We start from the raw sequence: 12,538 nt of genomic DNA, 5'->3' as shown, positions 1-12,538 counted from the left end.
AAAACGGCCAAAATGACAATTAAAAAGTACGACAATTAAAAAGTATGACAATTACTTGGGCTTTAATTCCTTTAAGATACATTTGCAGCTTGGTATTCTTTAAGTATACAAGATTCAAGACCACGCTCTCCATCTTTTTTGTTTATATAATTAATCAGATTAATTATTAGTTTGTTATTAAGAATTTTTTCATCCTTTTGATAGAGTTTTGATTCTCATCACCTATAAACAAGATTAATTTTCTCTTCCAAATTATCTAACTATTCCAAAAAAATATATATAAGTTTGTTAATTACCTAAACAATAATAACTTTGTTTGTTAACGTACCTTCTTTTATTAAATCTCTAAATATATCAAATTTGGATAAACAACAAAGGTGAGACGTTGATTATTTCCTTATTTTTTATATTGTTTTTATATTTATCAATACAACTTTATATTTATTTATTTTTATCTAATTTAATTATATTTGAATATCAGATTTATTAAAAAAAAAGGAAAAAGAGTTGAACTGATACATAAACCGCCCAGGAACTGATGCCAAGCCACTGAAAGAATTCCTCCAGAATCGAAAAACAAAAATTAAATCAAAACATGTCGAAAACAATTCAACTCAAATTACCCCAAGGGGGAACTAAAACCGGCCAAAAACTAGCCAAAAGCAGTTGAAAATACTTTACATGTGAGACAAGATCTCACATCGATAAGTTAGTAGGTTGTTGACTTGCATATATATTGGATGAGCTAATCTTCCTACTACCATGTGGTTTTGGGAATCAATCCACCTGGTGTGTGTGCAAGTCAACGCTCTTAACCTATGGGTTTGTGGGCGTGTCCCATGTCCACACGAATAGGCCACGGTGAGATTATGTGACGAATTGTCATGGCCTAATATAGGGATGGCAACGGGTCGGATCTGGACCGGGTCCAGGTGGACCCGAATCCAGATCCGTTTTCAGGAACAGTATCCAGATCCGGACCCGGATCCGCGGGTCCAATTTTGCAAGACCCAGATCCGGATCCGCAGATACTGCGGATCCAGTACCGGATCCGGGTCCAAAACGGGTCTAACTTGTTTTTGCCTTTTTTTTTGTATTTTTGAATGTGTTGAGATTGCAATAGCGATATTTATAGACTAATGTTAATAATATATATAATTTCACAATCAATCACCCAAAAATACATTACCCAACTTAAAATTGTCTTAAAAATATCCAACAAACACATTAAATTCTTCAAAATAACTTAATATAATTAATAAAAATTTAGATATAAGAATATAAGATCATAAATTTATAACGCACAATACTAATTCTGAAAAAACTTTCCAGATCTTTACTTTCAATCAAATGCTGCAGTTTCATACATAGAATCATCAGTAGTTTAGTCTTAACTACAAAAACATCTCCAAATTACATCCCCAAATATGTAATGCTAGTTATTAACTTACCCACAAAATTTAGAATAGTTTTATAATAATCCAAGTACCAATTGTCAACTATTGGTAAACTATCTTCAAGAACTAAATCATTGAAGAACAGAGCTCTGCAACGAATGGGTGATTTTGATTCCTGGTACAATTAAACTTAAAATCTAAGTGATTGAGTTTATTAAGCTCAGCCCATTTCCAATTAATTTATTAATTATAGGTTGAACTCCAAGACAACCAACATATAAATAAATCCAACAAACACAAATTATTAAAAATAAACCCCAATAATAATAGCAATAAACCAAGAAAATCAAATCTAATTGAGAAATTGAAAATGTTTGGATAGAAGAACCACCATTTTTGTGAGTTTGAGGTTGCAGCCGACGGTAAAGAGGGGGAGAGAGTGAGGTTAGCCAAGGAGAATAAAAAAAATTAGGGTTTATTACCCAAATTTGCTAGGCAGTGAGAAGAGAGGAGGAGTAAGCGGTGGCCGCCTCCGGTGGCTGTCGACAGGCAGTGAGGGTGCTTGACTGCAGTGTGGATGTCGAGTCTGGGGGGGAAATGGAAATGGCAGTGAGGGACTGAGGATGCTTGTGAGTTGTGTGACTGCGTGAGGAAAGTGAGTCTGTGAGTGTGAGGGAGGGGAATAGGGTTTTAAATTTTAATATATATTTAAAAAAAAAAAAAAAAAAAAAAAAAAAAAAAAAACGTGTCCTTCAGATCCGCGGGTCCGGGTCTGGGTATTTTTCTCAGATCCGGATCCGGACCCGTGAAATTTAAACAGATCCGGATCCGACTCTGATCCGACGGGTCCAATTTTTTAAGTCCCAGATCCGTGAAAATGGATACGGATCCACGGATCCGGGTCGGATCCAATACCCATTGCCATCCCTAGCCTAATATGCAGGAAGATATTGTGCATATATTTAGAGAATATTATGATATATAATTATTTCATAGAATATTTTATTTACTTGTTTAGTCCTCTAATCCTTGTATAAATAGGGGTTATTATTACTTTGATTAATTAATACAAAACAAGATTCATAATCCAAAACACTCTTATTTTCCCATTATTAACTTCTTCTTCTTCATGGAATCCTAGCTGATGGTTCAATCAAAAATTAAAAATGATAGGTCCGAAAAGAACGACGTTGCTACCTTAATCGATTATCCCACATGCGAACTTGACAGGGATTCGCATGTGAGGGCATCGACAAATTGAACATGGTGTGCACATTTTATAAGTTATAGGAGTCCTTTCCATTGCATATGGTTTTAGGATGATATAATGTCCTTGGCTTATAAAAATGTGTGCACCTCTTGTTTTCCCTGATAATTGCTGGCATTCATAATAAGTCCAACCTAATCTAACAAAAGCTCCAATTAGACCATGGTCGTCACTCGTCACTAGATGTTAGTTAGATGAGGATCGGAGGAGGGAAGAAGCCTAATTTTTGGCAAAGGGTAAAAAAGAGTCTATGTACATCTCAACTCCTATCCCTAATCTGGTTATAGATTCCTTGGACATGGAGTAATTAGCACATCTTAACAAACAAAGACTTGGGACTAGATTCCATCTCTATCCCCATCCCGATCCACAATTCCCCAAGTAAACCGTAAAGATGACCAAAGTTATTCAATGAGTGTTAGGCATTTACATCAACCCAATCAAGCTCAGTGCTTGCTCGCGTCTAAACGAAGCCAGAAAACATTGCCATATATACATCTATTCAAAGACATACATTCATACATTCCCATAAAGAACGAAGCCAGAATGCTCACATGAATATACATCTATACAAAGGTAGAATACATACAAATATACACACATACCTATCTAAAACGAAGTCAGAATGTTTACATACATACCGCATGGCTGTTGTAACATACATATACAATATTATGCTATTTATATGTATACGACTAGAAGGAGAAACAATATTACATAATTACATCATTTTAACTTGTGTGGCCTTCAAATACTTACTAATCTCCCTCCTCTTCTTCCCAAGACTTTTCCGTAATAACGTAAGCTGTTATCCCAGCTTTCCAACCATTACATACAGATGGAATGACATGCCAGCTTGTGGTTCATTTTCTCTAGATAGTATCTAAGAGCACACACTATGATGGATTTTCAGAATCCGTTGCAAATGTGCCGAAAGCATCTAGTGTGAGCCATTAAGCTTAGAGAGCAAATAAAGGCAACCAGAGCATAGAAGAACAGACGCTGAGAAGCAAAGCAAATCTGAAGGCGTACTAATAGCTGCTTTCTTACAGTTGTCGAACAACCCTATCAGAAGCAGCATCACAATGACATGTCCAACCTTTGTTTTCAACTCATTTACTGTTTTAATTTCCAGCCATCTTGGTCGTTCCTGCAGACATATGAAAAGCTATTAACCCCTAATAGAAATAGCAGTCATCAAGGCCATGTTTGGTAGACCAAGTATATTTTTCTTCAAAAGGCTAGTTTTAAGATCTTCCACTGGTTAATAATTCAATTTTTTGCTAATTTTCCAACAATAATCCATACTTAATGTATAACCATAAGTAATATAAATATAATTTGGGGGTTATGTTCTCTCAACATAACAAGGTATTTTAGTCACTTATATTAGGTAAGTCACCAAAAAATAAAAAAAATAAAAAAAACAAAATAAGTTTTAAGACAAAAGAAATATAAAAAAAATAACCATTCACCCTCTCCCGTCCACCAAAGCATACTCCCTCACTACCACCGCCACTGCCACCAACCTTTCCCCTCCCCTCCCCTCCCCCAACGCTACAAACCCTGATCTTTACCCCACCCTAGAAACATCGTACCCCCTCGGTGATTTAGTTTTAGTATTTCCTCGTACTTTCTGATAAATAAAATTCTTTTGGGCAAACTTCTCATAACTTGCTGGCCTGTAGTGATCAAGTGTTTGAATTATGAACTTTTAATGAAATCCGATATGATTACCACTTTACCTTCAGAAAACCCAAGGATGTTTGATGAAATTAAGCAACATCTATTGGTTTATTAGGTGGGGAATTGGTTGCAATGTTGATTGAAGATGTGGTTTCAAGTGCAGAGTTTGATGGTGGTTGAGGTTGCGGACTTGCAGTTATACTAGGAGGGTAAAGCAAGAGGGTGGGAGAGGAGGGCGGGTGGTCAATTTGAGATGGGGGACGGGGTTATCACCGGATGTGTTCTAGGAGGGATGGGAAGAGCTGTGTGATTTTCAATATTTTTAATTTCCTTTAAATTTTGTAACAACCTATAAAATAGGTTACTGGTTAACCCTGATTATACTCGATGCAAATACCACTCAAGATTGAGTTATTTATAGTTAATCAATAATATGGATTATTGTAGGGAAATTACTAATGGGTTTGATTATTTTGTTCCAAGTAATTAACTAACTTTATTGTCAATAGCTAGTGCAATTAATATCTACTAGATGAAGCTCACCCAATTTAATGTTGTCGCACAATAATCCCAAAGCCTTAATCCCAAAATATGAAGTTGATCACATGAAACAAAATGACACTAGAGACTAAGGCTAAGCTCCCAAAAGAAATTTGAGTAATTCGAACTTCATCCAATTAAAATATAAAAAAATTGAAAATTATCTAAATATCTTCAACAAAATTTCGATCACATATACATAATCTCAATGTAATCAACAACTTCCGAATATAAATTTGAATCACATATACAATGGGTGATAAATAAATCACGGGTAATGAGCGTTGGCTTGCATATACACTTGATGAGGTGCATTATCTCCCAAAACCATATGGTATTATGAGGATTAGCCCACCAAGCATTATGTAAAAGTTCACAACCTACTATTTTAGTAATGTGGAATCTTTCTCACATATGAAGTATTTCTAACCATGGGAAGACTTTTTAAGAGAGGCCATTTCCTCTCTTGGTCCTATTCACCCATAGTCAAATTGACCTTATGTCCATGGGGGCTGGGATTGTGGAGTTTTTGGTGTGAGTAAGGTGAAGAAAAGGTGGCTATGGGGTTAAGAGGAGTGTTAAGGTTATTGTTCACTACGAATAAAAACACTTGGAAGAACACTGAAAGTCAGAGGAAAGGAAAGAGAATGAGAAAAAAAAAAAAAAACATATTTAAAGCAATAATAAGCGAAAGAGGGAATTACACTCTCCTTTACTGAAATTACAGTACCAAAGGGCCCTAAATAGATAACTAAAACCTTAACTTTTCCATCTAAAGTTGGCATTTATGTCTCAAGAGTAAGCTTATTTAAAGGAGCAAGACAAAATGGAGAGTTTTGGCTCAGAAAGTCTATGTTTTTCTACCAACACCAAATATTACATTTTCCATTTTTAAAACGCTATATCTATAGTTAGAAACTAAAACCTAACTATAAAAATAAAAAAAAGAGGGGGTGGGAAGTATCTTATTGGAAGGCAATAGTCCTCTCCCTTTCCATGGTAGATCATCCGGACAGAATACTAATGTTCTATATATTTATATTCATTAACTTGATTCAAGCTGGCCCTACAGGCAAGGAGGGAAATTAATCCTTCCTGTAGGTAGCCTGAATCGAATGTTGTCACAAAGGTGATAAGTAAAGTCTTCAACCACTAAGCCAACCCTTGAATCTCACAAATGTTCAAATACTATAGAAGTAAAATAACTCAATTCTTGAAAAAGGCTCATTTGTCATTCTCCCTGAGTGAAAGGATCTTAGTTATAGAGTCATTGAACGTCTACACAATCAAAGACAGGAATACAAAACTTACCATCATAGCAAACAAGCCAAAAAAATTTGATCGATGTGGATCTTTAGCATCAGACAGTGACTTTGCAATGTCAAGGTTGGACACAAAAAGCTCATAGAGACCCATTCCGAAGACCAGCATCACTGTTCCCAGTAGATAAACCTCTGTGATGCAATAGAAGCAAGAGCGTATAACAATCAATAACTTTTGACACTAACCAATGAATGTGCAGTCATGATATAAAAACATGCTAATGTATGGATGAGCTATTGACTTTAGTAAAACGTAACAAGTGAACTTAGGATCAAAGATGAACTAGGATTCCCCAAAATCCAAAGGGAAGAAAACCGACACCTCTCCATGCTTTATCCCCCTTACGACGAAAAGCAGCACCCATTATCTGCTAACTAAGACTGTGACCTACCTTTGCCCTATCTTCCCCCAAAAAGAAGAAAAGAATAGAAACAACAGAATACGATCTCATAAAAAAGTCACAATGACAGAACGAAAAGTAATTGCTTAAAAAAGTATCTAGCATTTATCACTCATGTTCCTTCAACTGCATATACTAAAAGATGGCTACAAGGGAGTTCAAAAATACACCTATGTAGATTGCACAACAAGAATATGAAAGAACAAAGCAAATATAAGCCCTAAATTGAAAGATTGAACATATAGAAGAAATATTCTGTTAATTTTCGGCCTTAGTTTTAGAAAGCATGCCTCACTTTGCACCTTCATCGCTTCGAGCTCAGGCTCGACCGAAAACGCCTTAGGTAGGTGAGGCAAATCCCACTATTAGAGTATAATAGGCCACACTAAATCATGTGTAATGCTTAATTGCATGAAGTTGCATATGATAATAGCAATTAAATGTCACTCGAAACAACTGTTGTAATTACAACGATATGTTGCGTCAGTCAAACCTCAAACCCACCTAAGTGACAGGTTGTTAGTGGCATTCGAATGTTGTATGTATATCAATTATCAACAACTTCTCTAGAGGCATTGAGGAGATGTTGCTTATGAGTTTTGATATAATAGTAAAAAGATATCAGCTGTAACAAAAGATGTCATCAACTTAGAAAAACAGTTGGAGAAAACTTGCATCCAAGTTGTTGAAAAAGCTTGATTGCATTCAAGTTGTAGTAATAAATTGCATTCAATTAGGATTAAGTAATAAAGTAAGGAGAAGAGGAAAACCAATCAAATGAGTGAACCCTTGTTCTATTCCAAAAGTCAATAAATATTAGGTATCAAGAAAAAGAAGAAACACTTTAGCAAAACAAAAATCTATTACTCCAATTCAATTAAGTGGCGCCCACCTAAGTTGGGTTTGGGAGATGTAAGTAGCCTTATACCCTGGTAAAAACAAAGAGGTTTTGAAATTTCCCATATCTTTTAAATTACCAAATTTTTAACCAAAAGCAATCAAACTTCACAATACCCTATTAAAACCAAACAAAAACGTTTAGAGAACACACCCATGGCCTCAATCAGCAAAGATATCACATTCCCACTCTTGGCAAAGTGTTCAGAGAAAGATTCTGCAACAATAGCACAGCCCTACATCCAAAAAGGCTTTATCAGTTGGATACTGCAAGCAAAAACTATAAGACAAACTTAGAGAGCCACAGTCTAGTCTGATACGTGTACGGAAGACAACACTAACTTATACCTCAAGCAAATTAACATCTCCGGTTACAAATAAGTGGTTTTTTCAAAAAAAAAAAAGGCAATAAATAAGAGCATCAATAACATTAAATTCCCAATTGCCACTAAATGGCTCCCACCTAGACACGATTTAGAAATGCCAAATGTTTGCATTTGTACCCTTGGAACAACTAAAGTGTCATCAATTGTCTCTTGGTAGCAAACATCTACAACTTCTCATAAATCAGAAGCACACAACATTTAATATAAATTGTACTATAATCCATTATAATTTGAAACCAAGTGATCATGTCGGACATCCATGTGCTAAACCAATGCAGACAAATAGTTAATAATAATTGATTCTGATTTAGCTTATTAGTAAATTTACCTTAAACTAGTATCGTAAATTCCAAAATATACCCCTTGGAATATTACAACACATCTGTTATAATATGCAATATGCATTAATGTATGCCATTGACAATGAATGTCAGAATATAGAACAAAGAAAGAATGTTGAAATATAATTGTTATTCAAAAGCTAATCCTAATAAAAGAGTAAGGACTTGGTATATATATAATAGCCAAGAACCGATACAAAAGGTATTTGTTATAAAAAGTTTAACTACTAATTGTAATCTATTAGGGAGATACATGAGTTGTCCTGAGACATGTGATTGGTACATGTATAATTGTTAACAACATCCAACTCAACATATTTTTATCAATCATATCCTTTTTAACCTCTAAGGTATGATAACTCTTCATTTGAATTACCAAGCCTTAATCCAGTGAATAGTCCCTCCAATACAAAATCAATTACATCATAACCAAACTAATATCTATTACACTTCCAATAATCGTCCACATAAATTCTCTATTTTCATTTATTTTGATTTTCCACCGTCTCGACCTCTAATTCTAAATTTTCCATATCATTTTTCACCCATCCTCTGGTTCATTTTTGGTTTTCCTTGCCTTTGTTTTAAATCTCACGAATTTTAATTTTTTATTTCCCTTACAAGTTTTCCAATACTCCTAAGTCCTAAACCATCTTAGACGGTTCTCTTTCATCTTATCCTTAATAGTTGGCGATGCCTGAACCTTTTCCTATGTTTTTGTTTCTAAATTGATTCTCAACGTATGTCCACTCATCCATCTTACCATACTTCCATCTTCCTACAATACAATATGCACACTTCAAATTCTAACGAATTTGATAATTGTCTTCAAAATTCTAACATAACATTAACCTCAATGCCTACCTCATACACCGGTAAACAATATACACCATGGTGTGTATATATATATATATATATATATATATATATATATATATATATATATATATATATATATATATATATTGCATGTGGGAATATATTGCATGCTTGTTCATTTTTATTTCTTGTATGAATTTATCTGACATATGCATTGTAATTTCAATTCAATTATAGTTGAATTTGTACTTCGCTTTTTATTGAATAAGGGAAAAAGAAAAAATGCTTGAAAAGAGAAAAGCCCAACTGGGTTGAAAATTCGAAAGGGCGACCTAAGCAAAAGAGCAGCATGAGTGGGTGAGCAAGTGAGAATTGGAAAAAGAATAAAAAGATAATGAGTGGCTAGGACGAAAACCCAAATATGAGCTCCTAGGCAAAATGAGAGAAAAAGAGAGATTTAAATATTTATGCACTTCATATTGTACTTGGAGCTAGCGACATAAGAAATGAGAGCTATAAGGTAGGCATTTGGGTAGGTCACCATTGGAGAAGTGTAGAATTTTTCTTTTCTATGTTCTTTAGGAGTCATAAAGAGGTTGAAGTATAGGGATTTCGGTAATTCTTATTTGTACTCTTGTTTGTGTTGTGTTGTGTTAGCCAAGTGAAGGGGACAAGTGGTAAAAAATTTGGACGCTTGGCAAACACCAGGAATTAGAGAAGTCTAGGAAAGGGAGGCATAAGAGGTAGTTAAGGAACAGGAGACCGTGTCTTAACCTTGTTTTCTATGCATTCTTACCTCGATTTTCTCCAGGACGAGCAAGGATTAAGCATGGGAGAGTTTGATAAGTGCGATTTGCACTTATTCATGTCACTTTTATACTCCTTTTGTGATGATTTAGTGGGTTTTTAGGTGGGTTTGATAGTAGGATTTCGTATTTCTTGCCTCATGTGTTTAATGTTGTATTTCTTGTTATTTTAAAGCAAAAATCGGAGTTTTATTAGGTTCCGCGGGTGATAAGAGGATGAAGGCTTGGAGAAATGGCCTAAGACCCAAAAGAAGTGAAGAGATCGAGCCAAACAAGCCCAAGGGAAAGAAACGAGTCGTAGCTAAGCTGTGTCCAAAATAAAAGCAACGTGTCGTCCCCAAGAAGCCACAACTCGTCGCATATCCACTGAAGTCATCAGAGCAATCCAGAGCCAAAGCGACGAGTCGTCCCACATATTCCATGACTCGTCGCAAACTTTCTGAAGTCACTATTACAGGCAGAACAAAAGCGACAACTCGTCGCCCCTGTTGTCACGAGTCGTCACCACTCTATCAGTCGTTATTTCGTGTCTTTTTCAGTTATTTTTTAGGAATTAGTATAAACAGCGATAGCTATATTTTTATTTATCATCAGTATTGTTAGTTAATTTCAAAATTCTCTCTTTTGTTGTTCTTCCTTTTAGAGCTTTTATTCTTGAGAAACTCCATTGTTATGTTTATTTTTATTGCAATTTACATTTATGTTCATCTCCACTAGTAAGTATTCTTGATTTACTACTTCATTACTTCTCTTTTTGTCTTAAATTATTCATTATTATCATGTGTAGTATTTCATTTAGGTTTTCATTCATCAAAAATTGCATGTTCATCGCCATGTCTAGTAAGTAGTTTTCTTCTCTATGGTTAAGGGATTGACCCTAATTCGAAGCATGGAATGATATTTTATCGATTAATTGTGTGAAATTTAGATCTATGATTAAACCTATGTTTAATGAGCCTTATTTCAAACATCTTTATTAACCTTTTTAATATAATGGAAGTTTAAGATTATGATTAATTTAGGATTGAGGTATATTTAAGTTAAATTCCTATTAGTTTAACCAATAAAACGAAAGTTTAAGGATTAATACTAGTAAGGTCTTAAACCGATATTGATCAATATAGCGGAAGCTTGAGATTAATTAGATCACGTTTAACTATGCCAAAGACTCAATTTCATATAATTATGAGTAATTAACTCCCATGTTAGAATTAGGTGATTCCCGACATCCTAGATTTGTTTTATTATCATCATCTTTATATTAATTATTGTTTTAGCTTTATTTATTAGTCTTATTTACATTATTTTAGTTATTGTTATTAATAGTTTTAGATTCTTAGACCAACTATTTTGTTTACCAGTGTCTCGTAGTCATAAACCGAACGAATTTGTTAACTCGCTTCCCTGAGTTCGACCCGTATTGCTACACGTACACCGTGCGCTTGCGATTAATTAAAAATTCACATATATATAGGGTCAAGTTTCAGTGAGAACTAAGCTTATTTGAGAACCGTGAGAACCAATCTACATAATAAAAAATTGTTACTTATTTACTAGAAAATGAATTTAGGCAAAAAATGTTACTTTTTAAAAAAAAAAAAAAAAGTTGTTACTTTTTAACAAAAAAGTGTTACTGTCAGAAAAATTTTCAAAAATCAAATTATACAAAGTAACACGTTTTTCTCGAAAAGCAACACTTTTTTATGTAAAAAGTAACACCATTTTCTTCCTTTTGTTCAGAATTTTTTTTTTAAAGTAACACTTTTTTGTCGAAAAGTATCATCTTTTTTTAACAAAAAAAAAGTAACACTTTTTTGCCTAAAAGTAACACCTTTGTAATAGAAAGTAACATTTTTTGTCAAATAGATTAGTTCTCATGATTCTCATATAAGGATGATGTTAACTATCTTTCTATATATATAACATGCTTCTTCAACCTGCATGAGAAAAATTTAGTCCAATAGATACTAATTAATGGAAGCGAAAAGGACTCATAACTGTTCAAGGATTCTATTCCAAGCTAGAATCTATAGATACATGAAAATCAACATTGAAACTTGGCATAGTTCATTCTTAAATACTTCTCTCTGACAGTCTGACTCCAGAGTAACCAATCATTCATAAAGAAAAAATCATGAATTTACTTTGGCATAGTTAAAAGCACATAAGGAATGCAATAGAAAGACTAGCACACACAGAACATATACATAATATTAACAAGCTCACAACTGACCTTGACGAAGCAAAGAAGAGAACCAAACAAGGAACCAAAGACTCCAAGAAAAGTCACGAACCGACACCGATAAACAACCTATCAATCATTAGAAGATAAACAATCATTCTCGCAAATCAAATTTAAAAAGAAATGCAATAATGTATGCCACACTAAATCCCCCGAAGGGTATGTATTTACGTGCTATTTCACTACTTTTCCCAATTATAATGGTATAAAATCTCTTTAATACACAACATAGAACATTTCGGTGCATAGTGAAACCATCATCATCAATATACCCGGTATGGTGTGGCTCATAATCTCAATTTATGTGCTTGGTATAAATGGTTGTTTGGTGCTGCACATGAAGGGACTCAAAGAGCACTCAAGGTCAGAATGTTTCACGGGCTGCTCTAGTAATATGGCTCGACCGAGTCGAGCAGGTCAACTCGACCATGACT

At 34.3% G+C, this 12,538-nt stretch overlaps 1 protein-coding gene across 1 annotated transcript in view; it reads right to left on the bottom strand.

Moving 5' to 3' along the window:
- Positions 1-3,128: 3,128 nt before the first annotated feature.
- Positions 3,129-12,538, bottom strand: part of LOC130804705 (uncharacterized) — an 11,235-nt gene continuing 1,825 nt past the window's right edge. The window contains exons 2-5 of the mRNA XM_057669252.1: positions 12,096-12,173; positions 7,665-7,746; positions 6,202-6,344; positions 3,129-3,814 (exon numbers count right to left, since the gene is read on the bottom strand). Of these exons, the coding sequence (XP_057525235.1) occupies positions 3,605-3,814; positions 6,202-6,344; positions 7,665-7,746; positions 12,096-12,173 (513 nt within the window). The 3' untranslated portion in view covers positions 3,129-3,604. The remainder of the gene's footprint in view (positions 3,815-6,201; positions 6,345-7,664; positions 7,747-12,095; positions 12,174-12,538) is intronic.

The sequence above is a fragment of the Amaranthus tricolor genome, chromosome 17 (assembly GCF_026212465.1).
Source record: "Amaranthus tricolor cultivar Red isolate AtriRed21 chromosome 17, ASM2621246v1, whole genome shotgun sequence".
Taxonomy (NCBI): Eukaryota; Viridiplantae; Streptophyta; class Magnoliopsida; order Caryophyllales; family Amaranthaceae; genus Amaranthus; species Amaranthus tricolor.
This window is presented reverse-complemented; position numbering and strand designations above follow the sequence as displayed.